Source organism: Odontesthes bonariensis, chromosome 2 (assembly GCF_027942865.1).
Source record: "Odontesthes bonariensis isolate fOdoBon6 chromosome 2, fOdoBon6.hap1, whole genome shotgun sequence".
Taxonomy (NCBI): Eukaryota; Metazoa; Chordata; class Actinopteri; order Atheriniformes; family Atherinopsidae; genus Odontesthes; species Odontesthes bonariensis.
The window spans coordinates 21,073,976-21,096,883 of NC_134507.1; the positions used below are offsets into that span (position 1 = coordinate 21,073,976).

The 22,908-nt window shown below is 41.5% G+C and overlaps 1 protein-coding gene across 1 annotated transcript in view; it reads right to left on the reverse strand.

The window, feature by feature from the left end:
* Positions 1 to 1,307: 1,307 nt before the first annotated feature.
* The window catches only part of pcnx2 (pecanex 2), a 32,064-nt gene continuing 10,463 nt past the window's right edge, over positions 1,308 to 22,908 (reverse strand). Inside the window, exons 12-40 of the mRNA XM_075478775.1 lie at positions 22,732 to 22,867; positions 22,087 to 22,229; positions 21,647 to 21,800; positions 21,305 to 21,337; positions 20,970 to 21,141; positions 20,633 to 20,743; positions 18,576 to 18,667; positions 18,129 to 18,238; positions 17,680 to 17,788; positions 15,297 to 15,389; positions 15,035 to 15,185; positions 14,716 to 14,857; positions 14,427 to 14,604; positions 12,562 to 12,670; positions 12,339 to 12,468; positions 11,580 to 11,638; positions 11,210 to 11,425; positions 10,864 to 11,117; positions 9,513 to 9,746; positions 9,174 to 9,277; positions 8,427 to 8,571; positions 7,991 to 8,221; positions 6,455 to 6,612; positions 6,205 to 6,321; positions 4,890 to 5,068; positions 2,866 to 3,032; positions 2,697 to 2,771; positions 2,402 to 2,578; positions 1,308 to 1,728 (exon numbers count right to left, since the gene is read on the reverse strand). Coding sequence (XP_075334890.1) covers positions 1,555 to 1,728; positions 2,402 to 2,578; positions 2,697 to 2,771; positions 2,866 to 3,032; positions 4,890 to 5,068; positions 6,205 to 6,321; positions 6,455 to 6,612; positions 7,991 to 8,221; positions 8,427 to 8,571; positions 9,174 to 9,277; positions 9,513 to 9,746; positions 10,864 to 11,117; positions 11,210 to 11,425; positions 11,580 to 11,638; positions 12,339 to 12,468; positions 12,562 to 12,670; positions 14,427 to 14,604; positions 14,716 to 14,857; positions 15,035 to 15,185; positions 15,297 to 15,389; positions 17,680 to 17,788; positions 18,129 to 18,238; positions 18,576 to 18,667; positions 20,633 to 20,743; positions 20,970 to 21,141; positions 21,305 to 21,337; positions 21,647 to 21,800; positions 22,087 to 22,229; positions 22,732 to 22,867 — 4,153 coding nt within the window. The 3' untranslated portion in view covers positions 1,308 to 1,554. The remainder of the gene's footprint in view (positions 1,729 to 2,401; positions 2,579 to 2,696; positions 2,772 to 2,865; positions 3,033 to 4,889; positions 5,069 to 6,204; positions 6,322 to 6,454; positions 6,613 to 7,990; positions 8,222 to 8,426; positions 8,572 to 9,173; positions 9,278 to 9,512; positions 9,747 to 10,863; positions 11,118 to 11,209; positions 11,426 to 11,579; positions 11,639 to 12,338; positions 12,469 to 12,561; positions 12,671 to 14,426; positions 14,605 to 14,715; positions 14,858 to 15,034; positions 15,186 to 15,296; positions 15,390 to 17,679; positions 17,789 to 18,128; positions 18,239 to 18,575; positions 18,668 to 20,632; positions 20,744 to 20,969; positions 21,142 to 21,304; positions 21,338 to 21,646; positions 21,801 to 22,086; positions 22,230 to 22,731; positions 22,868 to 22,908) is intronic.

The window sequence follows — 22,908 nt, forward strand, 5'->3', positions numbered from 1 at the left end:
TGACAAATGTGATTGTGTCTTTCTTTGACTAAAGTTGTGCAAGATAAACTATTGCAGTAGGCTACTGTAACAATAAATGTTTATTCTGTTTTTGGGTGCAAAGACTCACTTGTTCCAGAGGCAAAACTGAGCACTAGCTGTGATAGAGCATTTCCTGTCACAGCTCTGAAGCTACAAAATGAGCCGCCTGAAGACATCATGGGCCAGATGCACAAGACTTTGCAGTTTCATGCCTAAAACATTATGCATTTACAAAGAAATGTACGCACTCTTCATACCAGATTTCTAAAGATTTTTACATGTACAACTCTTTTATAAACCTTAAACACGATTTCCCTTCTCATTTTTAGCCATGAATGGATGCAAACATTCCAGTACTTGTTCATTTCCTTGTAAAAACACAGTTTGCTGCACAACTAAATACACATGTCAACAAAAGCGACAGCAAAGGAAGGCCTATTTTACTAGATGTAAAGTTTTTGCATTCATCAGTGAAGTAAAGAAAGTCTCTTTTACTTAGTTGTCTCATTTATGGAGTCGCAAACAACAAAGAAAATGCTGAATTTGAAAAGTGACAAAGGGGATCAACTATTTAAGTTCAGAGCAAAACAGGTAAAGAGAGTAATGTTTGGATTAAGAACTAGAAAATTTATAAAAATATAGGGCCCTAGAACTTAGGAACCAGGCAATAAAGTCTTTAGAGAACTTAGGAGTCTTGGAGCATGGAACTTATAGTCCAGTAAATGTAGCACTGTGGGAACTCAGGATGCTCGAAACATAGGGTCTCTGAAACCGGGACTTGAGGATCTTGGGATCATAGAATCACCCCGTAGAGCCCCTGAGAACATAGGAATTTAAGAACCCAAAAACGAATAACCTTGGAATTTCAAACTTTTTAAACATAGGATAGGATTGCATAGTTAGACACTCCAAAAGTACTGCTCGAGTTAACATCTTCTGTTTTTGTCCAGTTTATCCAAATATTAACAATACATTACATTACATTACGGTCATTTTGCAGACGCTTTTATCCAAAGCGACTTACAATAAGTGCGTTCCACATCGGTAGGCAAAAGGAATCATAAGTGCAATCACACTGTGCATCCACCCTTTCAGAGTTGCTTGCATAGCTGAGGACTCGTTTTCACAAAAATTTGAGAGATGGTAAGACCAACTTTATTGACATGAAGTTAACTCACATTAACGTGATATACATATATATATTTATATATATATATATATATGTATGTATAAAAAAAAAATAATAATAAAATAAAAGAAACAAAAAAATCATAGAAAGCGGCCACTTCATTTAAAAACATATTTATTTCCTCATCCACATCCAAGACCGCATTTTTAGACTTTACATTCAGACAACTTCGTGAGACCACATGCTGAGGACAAGAGAGTAGGCAGACTTGTGTGCATGGGTGCTCTCTTATACAATCGTCTGTATGTATGTGTATTAATTTTCATACAGTCTTCTCTGTACATGTTTGTACTGTATGTATGGGCACTCTCATCTATATGTGTGTGTGGGATGTTTCATCTCTCTCAGGCAGTCTTTTGATCTGTCGGCTCTGGAGCTGTTGAGGCAGATTCTGAGTCCTCCTGGGTCTTGTCTAATCCCTGGCTGCAGCCCTGATCGCTTGACTGCATGCCGTTTCTCACCGTGACGGCGCCGTTGGAATTGGTTGCGTCTATGCTCTCATATGGCTCTGATGTCCACTAAAGAGGAAGGAGAGAAAGTTAGGAGCGAACACACAGGTGCTGTTTGATTAGGCTGAAACTGAAAAGACTTTAAAGCTCTGCCATCTCAAGATTATCATTCTGAGTCCATTGAGACTCCTAATGCTAATGTTAACTTAGCCGTTCTTTCCATTTGATTATGAGCCTTCTTAATGTTGTGTGCAGCGTTCAGATCTTGGCGTAGAGGTCATGAAAAATGTTAGCTTCCTCTGGGAAGCCTACATGTACTTCTAGTGGCATTTTGGAAATTAGCTGTTTTGCTGAGGGTGAGACAAGTCCATCCATTTCAAGGCTCAGATTAGTTTAGTCACTCAAAAGCTAAAGCCAGGAGATGATCAGCTTAGTTTAGTTTAAAGAATGGAAACAGAGGGCTTCTTTTGTTTGTTTAATCCTGCAAACAATGAAGACGAGCTGATTTCATGACGAGCGGTCAAGAGGTAGTTGGGCATGCAGGTGATGCTTGATGAAAGCTGCAGGAGTCACTAAAATCAGAATAAATTAGTGAAATATTGACCTGCTAATAACAGGATAAGTATTCATGTCATGCGGTACCTTTGGATGTCTTTAAATCTAATTTTTATGACTGTTTAAAGGCTAGGAAAAGCACACCCATTGACCACTTTACACAACTATCTGCGGACTCGTGTCCCACCTGTGTGGCTCTGCTGCTGGACCTGTGTGAGGGCCCCATGGCAATGTTGACGCTGGACGAGGACTGTGTGTCGGTGGTGTTGCCCCCTTCAGCAGCTGACAGCCCGGAGATAACCAGGCCGCTGGAGAAACTGCGCTTCCCAAACAGAAGGCTGAGTGTGGAGGAAGATGAGGAAACCTGAGACATGACACCACACGGGGACATTAGAGAGTTTCAGTTTTGAGATCTGTCACCTGTCAGCCATTTGTTGGCATGCTCTGTCCTACGTGTGTACTGTGGTGTATAAAGCTCCCACCTGGCTGGAGCGCTGCTGATGCTGCGCTGTCTGGTGTTGCGAGCTGATCCCTCCTGGTCCTGAGAGATGTGGGACCTGTGGACAAAGAAATGTCCTCTTCACTCCTTTTGCAGAGGTCCAAAAAAAAGCATTTACAGCTTCAAGGCTGCCTAAGAAAACGTGTGTATACCTGGGAGAATATAGAGGCTATGGAGGTGTTGAAGGACAGCTGACTGTTGGATAAACGCTGGACGAGCCCGTGGGTGGAGCCTGAATCCAGAATAGGACCTGATTGGCTGCTGACGGGGGGACGCTGACTCTGAGGCTGAACTGACCGACTGCGGTACTCTCTCCTTCCTGAGGAAACACAGAAATACTCCGAGATATACATACTTTCATATGCTGAAATGCATATGAACACATACCTTGATATACAAAAAAAGAAAAACCTACACGAACCCCCCCATTAAAACTTACCCCCTAGAAAGACTGGAGGTTAGAAGGTCAACATTTTTACATATCCTGTCTTATCCTTATCTCTTATCCCAAGAAGAATAATGTTATACACACAGTTAAGTTGAGCTATGGTTTGTGTTTTACTTGACCATTAAACTGATACACCATCCTTGTCCCAGGATACATGCACAGGTGGAGAAAGTATTTCTAAAGCCACAATGCTGTTGACATTCTATTGTGTCTAACTTATAAAAATGTGCTTTGGTTCATGTACACTGTGCCTCAGCCCACTTGAGTATAGCTGAGTGTATATGCGCAGGAGTGATTTAATCCTAGGCTACATTATCTGGGTGTGTTAGTACGGCTTGGTGCGCTTTGATTTGATATGATAACGAGGTGTTGTACAATCCCGATAACATGGATTTCAAATGTCTGGTTTTTGGTCAAACTAACACAATCATTTATTTTATTGTAGTGTCACGTAAACATGCATAAAATGGGTATGCCATGAGTTAATGTAACTTACAAAGCTTTCCACCAAAATTCATAGTTTTTAAATCAGACTTTTGCTAGTTTTTGGTTTTAGCATCAAGTTACAGTTTAGCCAGCTGACATGATGGTAAAAGTAATCTTTGCGGTCAATATTTTAGGCGACAGCTGATTCGATAGGAATCCTATCCTTATAGCAGCTTTGAAGACTGAAACCTAAGCAGAGATGCCGTTTCAAAGCACAACCCACGCTAAAGTCAAAATTTGTCAGCCATTATTTAATCTTTAACACACTCACTGAAGTCATACATCCATATTCGAACGGATCTCTTCTGTAGGAGTCAAATTTCCTCAATTTTGAAGTGATGGGAAATTAAGAGCAGCGCTCTCACTTATCTTATTCTATCCTCTCATTTTCTTATAAGAACTGATCTTAAATGTGGAATCTTGGTTGATATATTCCAAAGGACTTTAAAATTGGGAAAAACTGCTGACTAATTAATCCTGACCTAAAACACCTCTTTCTCCATCTGATCAGTTTAAATTTCCTCTTTTTTTTTTCTTTTTTTTTCAGCACATTTCATGTACAAAACAATTCAAAGTGCTTCAAATTAAATAAAAGCATTGCAGCAGGGAGTGTAGGAAGCATTAAAAATACATAAAAGAATATAAAGAGAAACAAATAAAATAATTTAAATGAATTTAAAAACAAGCAACATGTATGTACTGCTAAAAGTGAGTATATGTAATACCATTCAATTTTGATTGTTTACATTGTTGATATTCCAACTCAATGGAGATATTAAAGGGTTAAGGTATTTGGGTGGTCTATGCCTTTAATGTTAGCCAGGCACAGGCCAAGATGCTGTGGCTGTTTGATTCTGATACAGTATGATATAAAGCTGCATTTAACTGGAGATCATGGTCTGTCCTTGGTTTGATGGTCACCCCCTGACTACAAGCTGTTATAGGTACCATGATCTGTTTAAAGAGATTATCCTGAACAAGTGAGACATTTTAAGGGTTGAGAGAATTAATTTCATCATAGCAGTGGACTGAGCTCTTCTAGTTCCCTTCAAGTCCTGATGTGTGTTGGTGATAACATGTAAAGCCCAGCTGTTGTATCAAATCCAAACAGAAGGCATAATCTTATTTAGAAATCACACTTTTGATGCTTTAAAGATATATTTCAAAACCTCAAAGGTTAAGCGCTCTTCAATAAAAACTGTTCAAGACAAATAAAGACGCCCATTTTTCGGTTTTGGGTACCTGCATTGTGGTGTCTGTGGCTGTGTGTCGTCCTGGCTCTGTGCTGGTAGAGGCTCAGGCTGTTGGACGTGACGGAGGACGGGCGGTTCTGGCTCAGTGAGGATGAACCACCAGCACCGCAGTCCACATCCTCCATGTTTACTCCACTGTTACAGCTGGTCAGGTTGTCCTTACGCACCCTGTAGAAAACACACGCACACACACGGCTCTGATTTATACATTCATGTGCACATATGTGCCAGAGATGCAAAAGGGCAGCGGGCCATCAAAAATGTAGCAAGCTTTGACTATCGCAGCTGGTTAAACACACACACACTTTGACTCGCAGTGAGAGATGTTACGCAACTGTGTTAGCATATGTGACAAACCCTAGTGCACTTTTCCTCTTAAATTTGTAAAATGTGCCCTGGCTGACAATGTCTGATGTGTCTCCTTAGCTCCTTTAATGCTTACACCTAACACCTTCAACTCAAGGCCGATGAAACAGGATTAACGATTTAATCTAATCTGAAAGGAAAAACTTGGCTCATAAGAAGCTTAACAGAGCTGCACAGTCACAAAGCCACAGGCCATTAGTTGACCTGCAGAGGTTAATGCAGAGCCTTTATGATAAGCTATACTGAAGCCAAAGTGTAAAAGAGGAATTGGGAAACAAAAGGAAGAATAATAGTGGAGAGAGGATGGTAGTACAGAGAGCAATGCAGCTACAGCAGCGCAAAGTTAAGGCTTTCTCTGGCTGCCCTCCCTCTCTGCAATCCAGCCACTTATGTCTCTCAGACGTGCATTTCCACTGTCCCTGTACATGCATTTAAAACTGCATTAAGTTCGCAGAGAAGCCTCTCTCCAGCACTGACAGTCAATATCTCTAAATCCTCAGAGATGCACTCACTCAGCCAGCAGGAAACTGGAGCTTTACATGCTCAGAGCAGTCTTATAAAGAGTGATTTATACCGAAATACAACAAGCTCAATGAGAACATTAAGATGATAACGGCAACTTTTTTCCTCTTTTCAAAAAGGCCGAAGCTTCCCGTACTGGCTCAGAAACACAATTATCAGGTTAATACTTCATGACTTTAACGTTATGAGAACTGCTTTCATACACAATTTTAAAATGAGGATGTATACTTAGTCACAGTGAGGAGCAGATAGGGTTTTTGGCAAGTGGAAGTTACCATTTTCAATACTACATTAGGTTTTTAATAAAATGATACAAAGAAAATTTAATAAAAGTGGAAAATAGATTTTGTTTGTTCTCTACAGTATATAATCCTAAATAAAGTCATGGCAGGAAGTGATGAGAAGAGTGTGCTAACCGTAACCATTTAGTGCAGAGCCAGGAGCGAATGGTATCTAGGCTTAAAGCCCCTCCTCCGATGCTGCGGAGCGTACGGTGCGTCCCTGCGTATGACGTCGTCAGTGGTGACACATACCTAGAAAATAAATAAACAATTTGTTTGTAAATAAATCATGAAAACAGATTTATTTTTTAAATTTAAAAAAAAAAAACATGTTGCCGTGGCAAAGCCTGGACAATGTGGCAGCGGAGCTGTAAATGACACACACATCGGGTATCCCAGCGGCTGGTCGCAGGACGAGTTGACCATGTTCCTCAGCGCCTGCTTTGAGTTCTGGATGCTGCCGCGCTCCGGGTTACGGTTGCGTAAAAACACCAATTCCTGCTGCTGGCCCGCCCACAGACCTCGCACACACTCCTTATTGATCTGCAGAGTGACATGATGAAATCATAGAGGAGTTAGAGTTCAACAAAAGAGGACAAGGTAAGACCAGGACAACAATAATGAACATGTTATATTAGAAGGATAGAGTACGTCATCATAATCAGTCAGAACTGCCAAAAGGGAAGTTTTATCTCATTTAGCTTGCTGACGGTAGTTTCAGATTTATGACACTCAGGAGACTGATATTGATCTGCTCAAATGGCTCTTGACAAGAGTGAAAATTGATCAAAATGTTGTACCATCATGTTACAATGTTGAACAGTTTGAACTCGAAGAGCTGAGAGCAAAACAGAAATATGAGCTCTTAAAAGTAACAGAAGAATCCTAAAAGTCTGTATAATACATTGAAAAAACTTTTTGTTAAAGCAATGGAGTTTTATGCTCTCATTGACTGATTTATAACAAAAGGACATTCACCACAGTCAAGGAGCTTTGATGCAGGTATGTAAACCTCTTCGGGGCTTGGACTGTTATCAGAAGCATAAAAGGAAAACATGGAATTTCCTGTCTCCCTCAAATGTTTGTTCATGTTGTTGAGCATCACGTAGGAGACGCAATAAACATTTCATGTGCATTGATATTTGATGATCACACAACCTCCTGTTACAATGTCTTTAGAACTGGATTTGCTGTGTTGCTGCGGTAACAGTTTTCTGATAAAGTTAGACTTCACAAAATAGGCCTCATCAAAGTGCTAAGGTTTTTTTTGCCCAGTTTCGGTGCGAATCTGATTTACCAGGTTACCAGATTTAATCTGATTCGCTAGGCAGAGACTGTAAAAGTGCGACACCAATTTTAAAAAAAGCTGGTAAGCTGCTGTAAAAAACATGCATAAAAACAGAATGCAACGGTTTGCAAATCTAGTACAACAACATTTTATTCACAGTAGAACATAAAGAAGATGCCAAATGTTGAAAGTGAATTGTCACTGCTTTCCTCAAGTGAGGAACCATCTGATGAAGACCTTCCTTATTCTCCAAACAGCGCTCTGACTGCTGTCTACTGTCGGTGAGACACTGACTACTCAAAGATACGTCACAAAACCCCACTTTAAAAAAATCCCTTTAAAGTCTATAAATGTCAAAAACAGCCAAAAAAATATCCAGACTAAATTCAAAATGACTCGCTTCCTGTTGGGTTAAGAGAATGGATATTTCTGTGGGCCTTGGTTTAATACATCCTGCTAATGAGTTCCGTAGCTATTTTGAGAAAAAGTGTTAGGGTTACTTTGCAGACAGCCCCTAAAATGTAAAGTTTCTCACCTCATCTCACAAGTTTTCAGGCACACTTAGTCCTTAAACATGTGATTAATGTGGGAAAAAAGGGCATTTGTGCCGCATTGTACAGGACAAACTGTTACCTTGATGACCTTAAAGCTGAGGTGGCGTTTGTACAGCATGATGATCTTATACTCATCCGTGCCATCATCGATCATGTGTCTCAGAGTGAGCAGCGTGTCGCGGCTGGACAGCACGGCCTTACGCCAGGCGGGGTCACTCTCGTGGCAGATTACCAGGCTGCTGCGGTAGTTTGTGATGGCTTCATACAAGATGGATGCCTCCTCGGTCTCCTCCAGACACGTAAAGTGATCCTAGAGGGCACGAAAGTCAACATGAAGCACTCGAGAAGTTCGTCAGACTTATGAAGTTCTTCTACACATAAGATGTCACTCAAATGTTGTTTAATTACAGATAAAAGGATGTCTCCGAGCCAAAGGAGAAAAAAAAGCACAAAAACTCACAACTGGAGACAGTCAGGGTCCAGAGTTACAGCATGACAACACAGCTGCCATTCACCTGATGCAACTTGAGGCTCATTCTGACAGCAGGAGCCACCACCTTCTGCAGGAGGTCCAGATCAGCAAAAACCCACTCGTCTTTTGTGGCGATGCGGAAGTCACCTTTAAACAGGGTGTTGAATCCGTACAGAAAGGATTCCAGGCTTTTGTGGGGAATAACAGGGATAAAGGAGGCAGAGAAAAAGAGGGGGTCATGAAACTTCAACTGACTGCAGAGACAGAGGGCCGAGTGAATAATGTGGGGGTTTCAGGATTTAGGTGCTGATGCCCTCTGTTGGTGCATCTGTGCAGCTGCATGTACGTATATGCTGCTCCTGTCTTCTAATCCTGCTTGTATTTTCAGCACGTTTTTGCAACTTATTCTATTGAAGTAAATACCATGAAACAGACATTTACTGTTAAAGAATTAACTGAATTTAAGTAGCAATTCATACGTCATTTTCAGTTCATAAACAACTTGATTTCTATTCTTTTTAAAAAACACATGAAATGTTAATTAAAATTCTCCCAGAAAAGCACCATTTAAGATATTGTACACATACAAACACACATCCTCTTCACATATTTACACATTAAGCATGTCATTCCTGGCCAACACCATCCTTTGATCAGTTTCCCATGTATAACTTTGGCTGACAGAAGCTTCGAGTGTCACAGAATCTTAATGGTCTGCCAGATAACTGCCAAAATTTTCCCCCCACCCTTCCTTCCAGAGGGGAAATGAATTTGTGTTGCTCTCGGTTACCTGTTGGACATGTTGTGAGATGCCGTGCCGAGAGATCTCCTCCCCAAGACAGAGAGAGCGTAAGACAGTGTCACCAGAGGGGAGTCTTCATCACAGTCCACAGGCTGGACACAAACACAAGCATTAAGTCTGTGAAGCGTTTACCGTGGTGACAGAATGTCACTGTAATGCAGCTTTTGCTTTTCTCCTACTCATTTCACGCTGCTGAATAAATAGACATAAGAGAAGTGAAAGTAGAGACAGAACACTGATCAGCTACGCTTTTAAAACTGATTTGTTTTTTATAGATTATGATATTACATGTTATTTATTGTACAGAGTAGTCGCTAAGCGATGTACCGTCTCCATCTTCCCAGCACAGTACTGGATCCACTCCAGGTAGACGTTGCAGAAGCTGGCTCGCGTCACCCCCTGCAGGCAGTGCACATAGTCCTCATCAATCTTCACACTGAAGACCTGAGGGTCGCGCTCGATGTGGTGCCACTTGGTGTAGTACTGCAGCGCCTCCTGAATGGTGGCATCTTTGAGCCAGGTGGACAGTTTGAGAGAGTGGACCAGGTAGTAGATGATACTCTGAGAGCAGAGTGAGAGAGGAGGGGAGTGAGACACAGGAAGAATACTGAAGGCAAAGTAAGCAAAAGAGAGCTGTGCACTTCCACTTGGATGTGTGTTTAGGCTGTGTGTTTCATCTGCAAACACTACTTCCAAGTTGCCCTTTGTAGTTGCACAAGATTCTGGTTTAGCTTCCAGGTAAACTGCTTAACCTCTTGGCATTCAGAGCTTGTTGGGACAAGTGGAAAATGTATTTCTAATAATATCGAATCTAGATTATGCGTACACTACTGAGACTAATTTTTATAAAACTTGGTGAGGTAGAGCATGAGTAAAGGAGTGAATTGGTGCAGATCACTTTGTAGAACAGGGCTTTGGCATATGATACATTATCTGAGCACAGTATGACTTAAAGTCCTCCTCTGGTAAAACTTAAGATGTATTTTACATGCAACAAGACATAATGAGCGAGGGCAACCATCGACGCTACGGCCGAGGAGTTATGCTTTGAACATTCAAAGCACCACACTGTCTCAAAGAAGCCAAGGTCAGACCGTTCAGACAGAAGATTTGAGGAACTGAACCTGAATCCCTGAGAGCGGAGCTCTACAGCTAATTTGCATTTTCATGGGTGTGAGGATGATGATATGAGAAACTTCAGAGCTATGTGGAGAAGTTGTGAAAATCAGGTGTGACAGCCCTTGTTTAAACATGTACGGTTGAATTATGATTACCATTGAGATGTTTCTCTTTGGATCAATCTGCTGGCCATTTCCCTCCAACTGTAGTCCTATTTGGTTTTTCTAGGCTGTGGAAAATAGTGTATTTTCATACCTAATTTTGTTAACACTGCATTAAAAACATATATTAGCTGTTTTTCCCTCCAAAAAGTATCAAACAACTGTCGGACAGCTCATCAATATGTCAAAAACTATGAGAGAGTTCTTTCTGCTCAGACAAAAACGAAGGCTAAACTGGGGTAGTGCACAGAATTTGTGGGAAAAAATAATGTTTTGGAAAAAAAATTGGGCTGTTTAATTTCAAAAGCATAATATTTGCCAATATGCTTTTGTTTCCCGGTCTTGCAGTGTATACTCACACAATAGGACAAACACCTCAGACTGGAGAGCAAACGTACCTTCAGGTAATAGGTTATGAGCAGCTTTCGAAGGTCGTACACTTGCAGCATGTTGGCGGCGTTGTTCTCAGTGATGCTGTAACCCTCCAGCAGATACTTAGTGGCCATTACCTCCCAGGCCAGCCAGCGCAGGTTGAAGGCAGCGTTGCATGACAGCATGTGAGGCAAGTGGCCAGGCTCGCAGCAGCAGCAGCCATCGTCTTCCTCCACGCCCTCTGTGATGGCCTCCACCTCTCGCTGTTGACAGTAAGTACCTGGTGTGGACAGACGCAGAGGTCATCAGAAAGGCTGCAAGCCGTCACATCTGTCATTCGACAGAACAAGTGAAGGAGGCAGGAAACACTACCTCTGAACTCCAGACCCCTCAGCTGAAAAGTGACAAGGCCGTTGCCGATCTCGATAAGGTGGACCAGAGCGTTGAGGTAGTCAGAAGCTAAAATGAAGCAGTCCCCGGCGCTGTAATTGCCCCATCGGCCCAGCATGAGGTCGCCACACAGTGAATGCTGCAGTGAGCGAGTCAGGTACTCGTAAAAGATGGAGTTCAGGTTGTTATCATCACAACCTGCAGGAGAAGAAGAAGACGACGATGCTGTAATTCTTTAATTTGTCGTCGGGTGTTAAAAGCAACATTCTGGGGGTTCCTGATGTGGAGAGGACAAAAAACTAAAGAAAGATGCAGCATGGGAATGATGTAACAGTAGTTAGAGAGGACTCGCCTGTTTCCTTGTCCACCTGGGACACCAGTCTGCTGTTGGAATTGTCAATACGCTTTGTGCTGCAAGGAGCAGGAGACAAGGACGATAAAAACTGTGAAGCCATGAAAGAAGTTCAGTGCGGTGATCCTCAAAAGAAATACATCAGGCCTGATCTATCATGTTGTGTCAGTTTGACGTGTTGGTGTTTGGAGGTTCACAATGTTCACAACCTTCAAAGCTTTTTCCAGCTGAGGTTGGGCTGTCAGTGACTTTTAATGTCGTGATTTTGCTATTCTAAATATGATCTCAGAGTTGGTTTCCACAACAAAGCTGCAGGAGTATTTTTGGAGAGCCCTCAGCAAAGAACACATCAATAAGTAAGAGGAAGCAGAGAGGCTACTCTGTGAAAGTGTGGGTTGGGTGCAGAGCTCAGAAGGACTTTTCCCCTTGGTGGATAAAAACTGACATGAAATACAAACAACGTTGAGTTGATAAATCACAGCAAAGATGCCACATCACAACCTTTTCCGAATTAAATGAATCCATTTATAAAACAATAATAATTCTAATGACCTAAAACAGTTGGGCACAGTAGTTTTTAACAGAGCACAGTCTATTCAAACGGGATAACACGTTTTTTTTTTTACCACTTCATGGAATTTTTTTGACAATTCAGATGATTTATTTGCAGCCTAACGAGATATCCTCAGCCTGGGCTCAGTGTCACATGATGTTCACACACCTCAAAGCATTGACTACCTCTCTTAGTCAAGGCCTTACTTGTAGTTTCGCTCCCAGAACTTGATGGGCCGTGGATAAGAAGAAATGAAGATGGCGCTGCCCAAGAAGGGAGCCAGTGGAGTGTAGAAGACGGTGGTGAGCAGCGTCTGGAGCAACAGCATGGCTGAGTCTGGGCACGCACACACCAGTCAAGGGAAGATAAGCAGGTAGTGATGCACTTTCACACACAGAGACACACATGCAGGTTTTAGAGAAAGGATACGAGGCACGGCGAACGGCTGGGCGAAGGCATGGAAAGCGCTGCCCCAGGCGATCTGCCAGGGAGCGATGTACACCAGGATGAAATGGAGTTTCAGCAACAACTCACGCATCTGGACATGAAAACAGAGACACAGCTGACTGAGAACAGAGAATCAATGCAGTCATCTGTGATCACCTGCAAATACATTTCATTCAGTCAGGTTTGTTTAAGGCACATATGAACAAAACATAGAAGAAAACTGCTGTAACATTCAAGGACACATCTTTGTGGGACGACTGGGTTGTGTTTAATAGACACGCATAAAGAAAAATGTTTTGCAAAACCTTCGTGTTCAGAAGAAAAAATGTTTCTGTGGCTTTCACTCTGCTCAAGTTAAAAGTTTTCATGAAGGATCCTTTTAAAAGATTAGCTGAAACATTCAGGCTCATCAGTGAGTCTTTCTCCTTATCTGTGAACATTAAAGAGGCCACGTTGTGCTCTTCGAGTTTTTTCTCTCGTACAACTTTTTTGTGCAGGCAAATGTTGGTACAGTTACAAGCCCAAAATCTATAGCAATGGGATTCATTCTGTCTGTCAGAGTACTTCTTTACAATTTACCCCGAACTGTGTGAAACGCCTTGTTTGTAGTCCAGGCTGTACCATCTTTACTTATTGACTTCTACTAATGCATTTGCATAATATCTACCTAGTGGTGGGTTTGAAGTGTGTCAAACAAAAAGAAGTGGCTGCCTTGTGCTCTTCCATCTCTGACATGTCAGAGCAGACCTGGCTTCTATGGATGGGGGGGAGGGGGGGGGGGGGGGGCTTAAAGGGACAGGAGCAAAAATGTAGCTTTACAGACAGACGATAACACGAAGGCCTCCAGCAACCAAAACAATTAGAAATGCAACACTTCTTTTTTGTTAGAGATCAAAGGGTGCAAATGTTTTCAAGTCTGCCTCCCCAAACAAATTAGGAAAAGAAATTACTATAATATGGGCTCTTAAAAACCTTTGCTCTGCTTACGTTGAGTCCCAGCTTCTTCCTCTATCCTTTTACTGTTGTGTATTTGAGACATTTGTGTTATACTGCCATACAACAGGGAATGTCCCAAGAAAAACTATTGCTCAAGACCACTTCAGACTATTACAAGAAAATTTGGCTCCTTAGAAGCAAACATAAAGAAATTAGATGTGGATAACGCTTTCTGCACAGTACTGTATGTAAATATTTCTACACTTGAATTGAAAATGGATGGAAAATCCCAAATGCAACTCATGTAAATATATTGTCTTATTGTCCATGTAAATGCAGCCCTAAAAACACTCTGCATGTTTTTCTTATACTCAGCACAAACACATCTATGTTGTTTCACTATCTTTGTTGGGATTCTGTATTGACAAAGGACATTCCCTATTCCCTTCCCCTGACCTCATAACTGAATACTGAACACCAACCATAACATTAACTTTAGCCTAAGATCAACCTTTAAACCATCCATCCACTTTCTATTCGCGGCCAATCCAACTCAGGGTCGCGGGGGGGCTGGAGCCCATCCCGGCTGTCATTGGGCGACAGGCAGCGTACACTGTGGACTGGTGGCCAGTCCATCACAGGGACAACCCTTAAACCACGACCCCATAAAAACACACACAAACATTATCACGTAAATGTCCCTTCAGAGGACATTGGATTTACTGCCATCTCTTTTTTTTTAAACTAAATTTAGCCACAACTACTTCCTGCCTAACTTAAGAATATGTCTTCATCATAAAACCTAACTATTTACACTTTGAGGAATTACATTTTACTGATATTGTAACAGATTAGCTCCAACAACACTGTCTGCAGATGCTGTTAGATGCTGCCAGATGCTGCTCTTTTACCTTGTGGAAGACAATGGACATGATGAAGAAGTCCAGCAGGAAGCTCTCGGAGGCGTGCGGACAGTCAAAGTGGAAAAAAACAAGTGTGAAGAGAAGAGTGAGGAACTGGAAGCTGGGATCACAGAAGGACGAACGCAGGAGTTTCAGTCCAGCGACTGTCGTCAGGAGAACGTCGCAGCTTGAAGGGGCGCAAACGAGAGCACAGACAACGCGTGAAACAAGGCGATTAACCAAGCTCCAGATGTCAGGTGGTCGTGTTTGTTTTGTTTGGCTGCATGAGTTCACTCACTGGATTCCCAGCTTTTTGCGGTGACTGAGGGCAAAGCCATCATTAGTGAGCGCACTCAGCACGATGGCAGGGTAGACCACATACTTCTCAAAGCACAGGAGCCCCACATACAGCCGCTCAAACCACATGAGCACAGCGTCCTCTGAAACACAAGCAAGAGTGAAGTTTGTCAAGTCCAAAGGAGCTACTCAGTAAGGGAAGCCACTTTTATGCATCATCATGTCGAGGAAAAACATCCAAACATCAGGATTCATCAACTGAGGACCATGAAAATATATTTCATTATGTGTAAATATACAAGTACGGCAATGTTGCAAACCTCTAGGTTCAAACTGGTGGTACTCTTTGGTCTTTAGAACCGGATGGGAAATCCACAACCAAGGATGATGCTTCCTCAGCTGTGGGATCAGGTAGTGGGTTACAAACCCAACCGTCCCCGCCAGAGCGTACAGCACGATGGTCACAAAAGGCTGCATACAAGTTGGTATGTCACAGGTAGAAGAGGGAAGAATAATTAGACAAAAGATGGAGTTTTAAGCACAAAGCAGTGCATAAAAGCAAGAAACGAGAGGGAGCCTCACCTTAAGAGAGAGGAACACGGTGCTCGCTGTGATGGCGAAGGTTAGGATGTAGGCAACAGAGCACACCACAACATCCGACAGCAGAATCTCCTTCTGCAGAACACAGGAGGGAGGAAGAGCTGCAATCACTCATAATCCACATGAAGACGCATACATTCGTCAGGCTCATTTGGGTGTGTGATTATTTCTGTCTAATCGCTCAGTTTTTGGAGATCAAAGACGCAGCTGCTTAGAAGCATCAGGAGCTTCACAATCCCCATTAACACTGTAAGAGGTCATGTGAGGTTTGCACTCACTGATGTATAATTCCCTATAAGCTCACACAAATAACCGACAGCACACGTTTCATTATCTCGCTCACAAGGCTACGTTTAATCCAGCCGGCTTTCTCTCGTGAATTCACAGGTGTGCAGTGTTCACGATCATTGATTGTCTGATGATAATTATGGTCAGCTCTGCTCCAGGTTATTCAATAAATGCTTAGAGGAGTTACCAGTGTGGCAAAAACAAGCAAACAAATCTATGAAAATAAGACCAAAACAGGCGACTGGCTTGAAAAAAAGACCCAAACCTATGTGATCTTTCTGAACACTGTCTGAGTGTCCAACAATAATGAGGAATTCCTCCCCAATTCTTTGAACACACACAGAGGACTCAGTCAGAGGTGGAAAAAGTACTTAGATCCTTAAAAGAAGCAAAACTACAGGGCAAAAATACTCTAATGGAAGTAAAATAATGCTTGGAGTGCTTAAGTAGACTGATTTATTGACTAATGTAGGGAGAAAGGCCAATATGTGTTATATAATTGATTCTAACCATAGATTGGATCATTTATACATGAATTTAAATCAGCAAGTGGAGCTTTTTAATTACTTCATAGGCAGCTGGCAGCTCACTTGCATTGCTTTTTATTTGTTTATTTTTGTTTGTTGCATTGTCAGGTAAAAGAAAAAGTCCGGTGAGAAGAAGTGTCGGCTATTACTTCAGGCAACACTTATTTTTTTTCGAATGAATATGCTTGTGCAATGAAAACTCTTTTCGCAGGCTATCATTAATTTTGTTGTCAGAAATAGATATTCACGAACACATCTGAGTTACGTTACACTACAGTTCAATCTTAAAAATGTATGTACCTGAGTACAAATAACATTGTCTTCCCCAAATAGTGGCATAGATATATAAGTCTGTAAACCGGTATTAAAAAAAATATATTTCCATATGTCTATGTAGGCTAATTTAAATGAAGGCAGCTACCTTCAGCTTATGTCTTCATCCTGTCAGTTCTATTTGTGGATAGTGTGTGGATTCTTGCTGCACACAGCCTGTAAAATGTGGCCACTTGTGAACAAATCCAGGGCCCGATGCATGAACAAATCATATACACAAAAACCATGTGTACCTTTTCTGTCTTTTCTTGCTCACAAATTGATATTCATCAGGGAAAAATGTGTTGGGAAAAATGTGTGCACCTCACGCATCCTTCAGACCATGTGTGTGCACACACTTTTTTTAAGAAATGTTACCCTGATATAAGGTGGAAAATGAGGGCATATAATTTACCACAAAACAAAAGAGACAGTTTTGCAGCGCTTGTCCAGTACAAAACATATGTTCTTTATCCGTGTTTCACTAATGAGAGTCTAGGTTTTATATTCAGTATAACTGTGCTTCTTCTTTACTGTTACTTTCATTATGATGCCTATTTAGTTGTGGTGCATGTATATATATATATATCAGGGGAGTGTCCGCATCCATTTATGGCTAAAAATGGGAGTGGAAATCAGGTTAATGCACATGCATATAGTTTCACAAGGAGCAAGAGTTTTAGAGAACTATGCAGAGCTTTATAAATCTGGTGAAAAGAATGCATCCACAAGTCTGCCTTTATGCGTACTCACAGTTTTAGTCATGAATCTACAGCCAGTTTTATGCATCTGGACCCTAGTCCTTTTACCCACTGTTTACTGAAATACATCCAGATGTTCGGCTTCAGTGTTGTCAGCGTCTGTAACAAAGTAGCTACAGAAACTCAGACAGTTTGATTTGTCCCAGTGACTGACTGTCACCTGTAAGTATGGGGGATGGGAACAAGGTAGTTTCAGATTCTATGAAATCTACTCTTGTTTAGACAGCCAAAATGCTGATTTGAAGCAAGCCTCAATAAGCATCTACTATTTGCCAAAAAGACAAAAAAAGAAAGAGCATCTGACTGTAAATGTGAGCAACTTTTGAAAAAACGAGCCCAAAGTCGCTCAGAAAAAGCAAACCTGGCAACATCGGAGGTTACTGGAATTGCGTTTATACATCCACTGGCTGTCCAACCTTACTAACGCCACAAAACTACACCATATCTATTTATTCATACAAGTTTATCTGTAGTTACCATGGAGTTCTGCAGTTTCTCAGGCAGGGGGTCTTTAATTTCTGTATCCTCCTCCTCCTCTTCTTCACTTTCCACAAGTGCAGGCATTATCTTTGACTTGATCAGAGATCTTTTAAAGGAAGAAAAAAGTTAATGAAAACTAAAAAAAAAACATGTTTTAACAAAAAATTCATAGCAGTTCCCATGATTAATGAAACAATATCAAATGTGCCTTTTTTCAATTCTGAGTCTATATTTCCAGCAACACCTTTAAAGGCTTGAAGTCACATTTCTTCAGTAAAGTGAAAGTGCAGAATTGTGTTTGTTTTCTCTAAATATCACAATGAACTGCCAGCTTGAGTGAACATGAACAAACGAATGTGTCAGAAGTAACTTCGTGTTTTCACAAGCTTCTCTCGTCTCCTCGTGTCAGAGTTTGCTGCTTCTTTTCAACACACTGAGATACTCACAGCAGCACACATGGGTCGCTGCTCTGTCGGCTGAGGTGATAGGAGAACACCACCAAAAGACCACAGAAACCAGAGAACAGGGCGGGAGTGTGCTGCTCATCCCATGGCTCCTGTGGTCACACACAAATTCACTCACATTAGTGTGAATCAATCCCATCATGCACTTTTTCAAAGCTGCCACTTTTAGATCTTTGCACTTTAAAAGCTTCTCCCCCCCCGGTTGCAGTCTTGTTGTCACGTGTGAAGGATGACTAGCAACACTTCCCTCAGTGAAACTCCCTCGCTGCAGGCTATTTATAACTGATCTACATGCTTTTCACTGTTGGTTAGACAAGGAGGATGACCACAAGGACTAGTTCTGTTCTATTCTGGGCAAAAGGAAGAAGATAGATGAGAAAATGACCATTTTACATCAAGCACATGCTCACTCTCTGTGTTGTTTCTTACCTTGAGAGCACCAAAGCAGAAACCGTACAGCAGAGACAGAGCGGTCAGACTGCGGAGGATGCTGTAGGTTGCAGAGATAAGGCTCGTAGCAGCTGAGACACAAAAATTACCGTGAGGGGGTTAATACATGCAGTCCTTAGAAAAAGTGACAGAAAACGATCAGCACGTTCACATTTCACGGAAATATCGACCCTATATGCGACTGTCCACGGGTGCTGTCTTGGCCCAGTGTTATTTACCCATGTGGGTTCAAGGAAGGTTTACAATGGGTGCTAGGTGAGTCCCACAGTTCCCCATTTATTTGTTCTATCCAAATAGGGCCAGTGTGCTCATTTCAAGCCCACGCATACATTTCGCTTTAGTGCGAAGACCTACATATATGTAGGGAGTCCACCTGGGTGCAACCATCTGGATCCAGGACAAGGTGCTCATTTTAGTTCCAACATCCTCAAGCATAGTCAGTGTGGTTAATAATCATTTGGCCAATATGGAACCTGTAAACAATCACATTTCAGCTTATGTATTACCCAAATACAAATGTTGGCTGGGTTAGAACCATGTGTCCAAAAAGTTTGCAATCTAAAAACAGTGTGCAGTCATTTGTAAATCATTTGAACCATCTATGTAACTGAAATTAGTATAAAAAAAAAAGAAAACACTGATACCAGCAAGCCCTTCTAAAAAAGTTGGAACATGAGCAACAAAATGCAGGAAAAAAACTGAAAGATTCTTATGTGAAAATCATTGCTTGCGCTCAGATCTTCTATAAACCAGCTGCTGGCTTTTCTGGGTCTGAACTCAATTTTGAGATAAACTTGAGTAGAAAACTGTCCTGCGATCAGACAAATCAAAATTTCCCCCAAAAATTCTTTCTTGCAAATCACAGATGCCTGCAATAAACAAGCGTGACCATCTTGCTTGTTATCAATACACAGATGAAAAGACCAGATTTTGTGTTGATATCGTTGTGCATTATTGGACGAGGCAAGGGTCATTTCTAGATTTCTAATGGTACCATTAATGCTGAACAAAACAGGCTTTTGGTGCAACACATCCTTCCATCCAGACAGCGTCCTTTTTTTCAGATAAGGGCCGATTATTTTCGGCAAGATGAGCCAAATTATTATTATATCACATTACAACAGCATGGCTGTGATAAAAGAGTCCAGATGCTAAACTGACCTGCCTGCTGTTAGAACCTATTACCAACATTTGATGAAATTTCCAACATAATATACAACGAAAGAGGCCCAAAACTGTTAATAAGCAGAAATTCAACAGCAAGCAAGAAGTGAAAATTGTCTCATTTTTAAAACAACAACTGGAGTCCTCAGTTTTCGAACACTTACACCGTGTTCTTAAGAGAAGAGGTGGTGCGACACAGAGGTAAACATGTGCCTGTCCCAACTTTTTTAAAACGTGTTGCACCAACTGTACAAACAAACAAAACAAAATATCCAAAGCACTGTTTTCAATATCTTCATACGCTGTCTTAGTAATATCTTAAATAAAGGAATGATTGACAAATTATTGCATTAGTTTGACATTTTACACAAACTTACACCAACTTTCTTTGGAAACACAGTTGCAGTTAAGGCCTGTAAACTTATCTAATGAGTCTGCTTTAGCTTTGGGTTGCGATTTCATATACAATCACGTGATTTTCAGTCAAACTGCTTTCATGCACCAGTAACGATTTAGCAGCACATCGCACATAATCTGATGGCAAATGCAGTGGTTTGGTCACCCTTAAAATCTTGGTGAGGCGTGTTAACTGGGCTTTTAAGTGTTAAACTCTTGACGAACAACATCTCAAGGTATACTGAATTCCTACTGTTATAGACAAAAAACCTTTTGAAGAGATGAAGCTAGGTTTTTTAGGGGCTTTAAACATCACATATATTCGCAGATAACACACTCAAGCATCAAAGCAGCGCCCCAAATCCACAAAAATAGCTAAAAAAAAAAACTATTTTCAGTGGAAGAAATCTGGAAAAGACCTGGATTCATCTTTAAAAATATTTCTGAAATCAAAAGATCGAAATAGCTCAATCAACCTGTTCCTCCAAAGAAGTGCATGTCAATCTGCTCCAGCAGGTAGATGGTGAAGGTGTTGATCTGAGGGAAAAAGCCCACCAGGAAGGTAACCGGGAAGAAGTAGGTAAAACCTGTTTAATGCACAAAATACATTTCTCAGTATTTGTCATGGATTAAGACAACCTCAACGGCAAGAAAGCTGAGACGCTGTGTAAAATGTAGATAAAAGCTGAATCTCATAAATCGTTTTTTTTTTTTAAACAGAAAAGTAAATGAGGACTAAAGAAACTAAAGAACCGTCTGAAACAAAGATCTGTGCATCTTCGTATTACATTATACGTATGCATCCTTCCTCACCAACCAACAGGTCTCGTAAGAAGTGCAGCACATCATAGCAGACGATGGAAACTCCATACAGGGGGAAGACGGGCAGGTCCTTCATCCTCAGCAGCTGCTCCAGCAGCCAGATCAGTGCACAGAAAATACAGAAGTAGGCCGCTCGGCTGTAGGCAACCAGCTGGTTGTGACCCTGGAGACACACAGAGGTTCACTCTTAATTCCATCACAGGGCAATAAATCCAATCATAAACATTTCGGTTATGTGCTTAAAATGCAACAGTAAAGAGGTAAAGAGGAAGAGCAATCAAAACAGGTGGTTTGTAATATTTCAGTAACAAAAGACACCAACTCACATGTGTTGGTGAAGCTGCATCTGGCTGAACACTCTAGAAAAACAAAGCCAGCATTGAGTCATCACGAGTCAAGTAACAGGGAAACAGATTAAAACAGCCCAGTTTAGCCAGCATAAAAGAACTGTTTTTACTCGACATAAGGCCACAGTAATACACATTTTAGTTAAATTCTTAAATACAAATCAGCTTAGTCCAGAGGGGATTTTCTTTGGTTCTGATTTACCTTCACAGTTTGGCGAAAAAGCTCAACAGTATACCGTTTATTCACACAGCTGCGGAAGACTAGAACAGCTCTAAACTATAGCAAACATCATGCATCCTCAACCCTCTACACAGGTTTACCTTCAGTAGGGAATACTGGCAGCTGGCAATGACCAGGCAGAACTGGAAGACCCAGAAGTCTTTAAAGCAGCCATGGTTGAGAAGCACAAAACCCAGAAAGGACACCAGGAAGGCCATGAAGACTGCAACCAGATTCTCCAGAACGCCCTGGTTTCTTTATAAGAGACAGCACAAGCAAAGGCAGAAAGACGAATCACAGCGGCACCTTCAGAGGGTCATTAGGCTCATAACCTGCTCACTAATGAGGAAGACAGGTCACTAATTGTCACAAATCATTAACTAAAGCGACCACAGCACATTAACATAGATGCAAAAAATGCTTTTGAGAGAATCATGCAAAATCAACAAATTTGAATAAAACCTATATTTAAACTTTACTGTATCGTTACAGTATGAATTTCAGCACTGGAAAGCATCTCCAGGCCAGTTTTGAGTGTTACCTGTCCAAAAGCGCAAGCAGGGTGAGTCGGTCGTACAAAATGTTGATCCACTTCCCGGGAAACAGTTGGAGTTTGTAATAAATTTTCCTGGACGGCTTCTCCTGGGTGGAAGTCTCTGACGACTCATCCAAAGAGTCCTCCTCCTGCCACACACAAACACAAACCATTTACACATGCAGGAAGTCAAGTGCAATGATACGGAATTAAAAGCATAACTCAGCAGAGTCTGTGTGGTAGGAGCTTCTATAACAGTTTTGCACAGCTAGTGACACCTCTGCTGCTCTGAATCAGGAGTGATCTGTTTCCAACAGCTGCAGGGACTCATATTTATGTCAAGTCGGTCACAGTGTGACAGGCAGAAAACTCTGATTCAGTTTTATGGTGGGCTGATGTAGCAAGAGGAAACATATTTTGTCATTTGTGTATCTTTAGTCCATATTTGAAGCAGAAATAGTCAAAGTTTCTGTTTTTTTGAATAGTTAATTGAGTAGATGACAAAGTGATCAACAAGACTATTGTGTTGTCTTTTTTTTCTTTGTAAATGAAACTGATACTGGAGGAACAACTTTGCATATCAGGTTTTGTAGATTGTGGATGGTGTTGGCACAGAGGAAAAGAAAAAAGAAAAAGAAAGCAGATGGACACCTGGAAGACCTCAGGATGGGTCCTTCGTGGCCGCAGCCTGTGCGCGTGGATGATGCGCCGCTGGAAAGGGCAGTCGGTATTACCACCTGCCACGCCTTCCTGACCCTCCGAGTTGGAAGAGGTTGACAGCAGATCACTGAAGGTGCACACAGACAGAGCAGGCTGATGTTGACATGT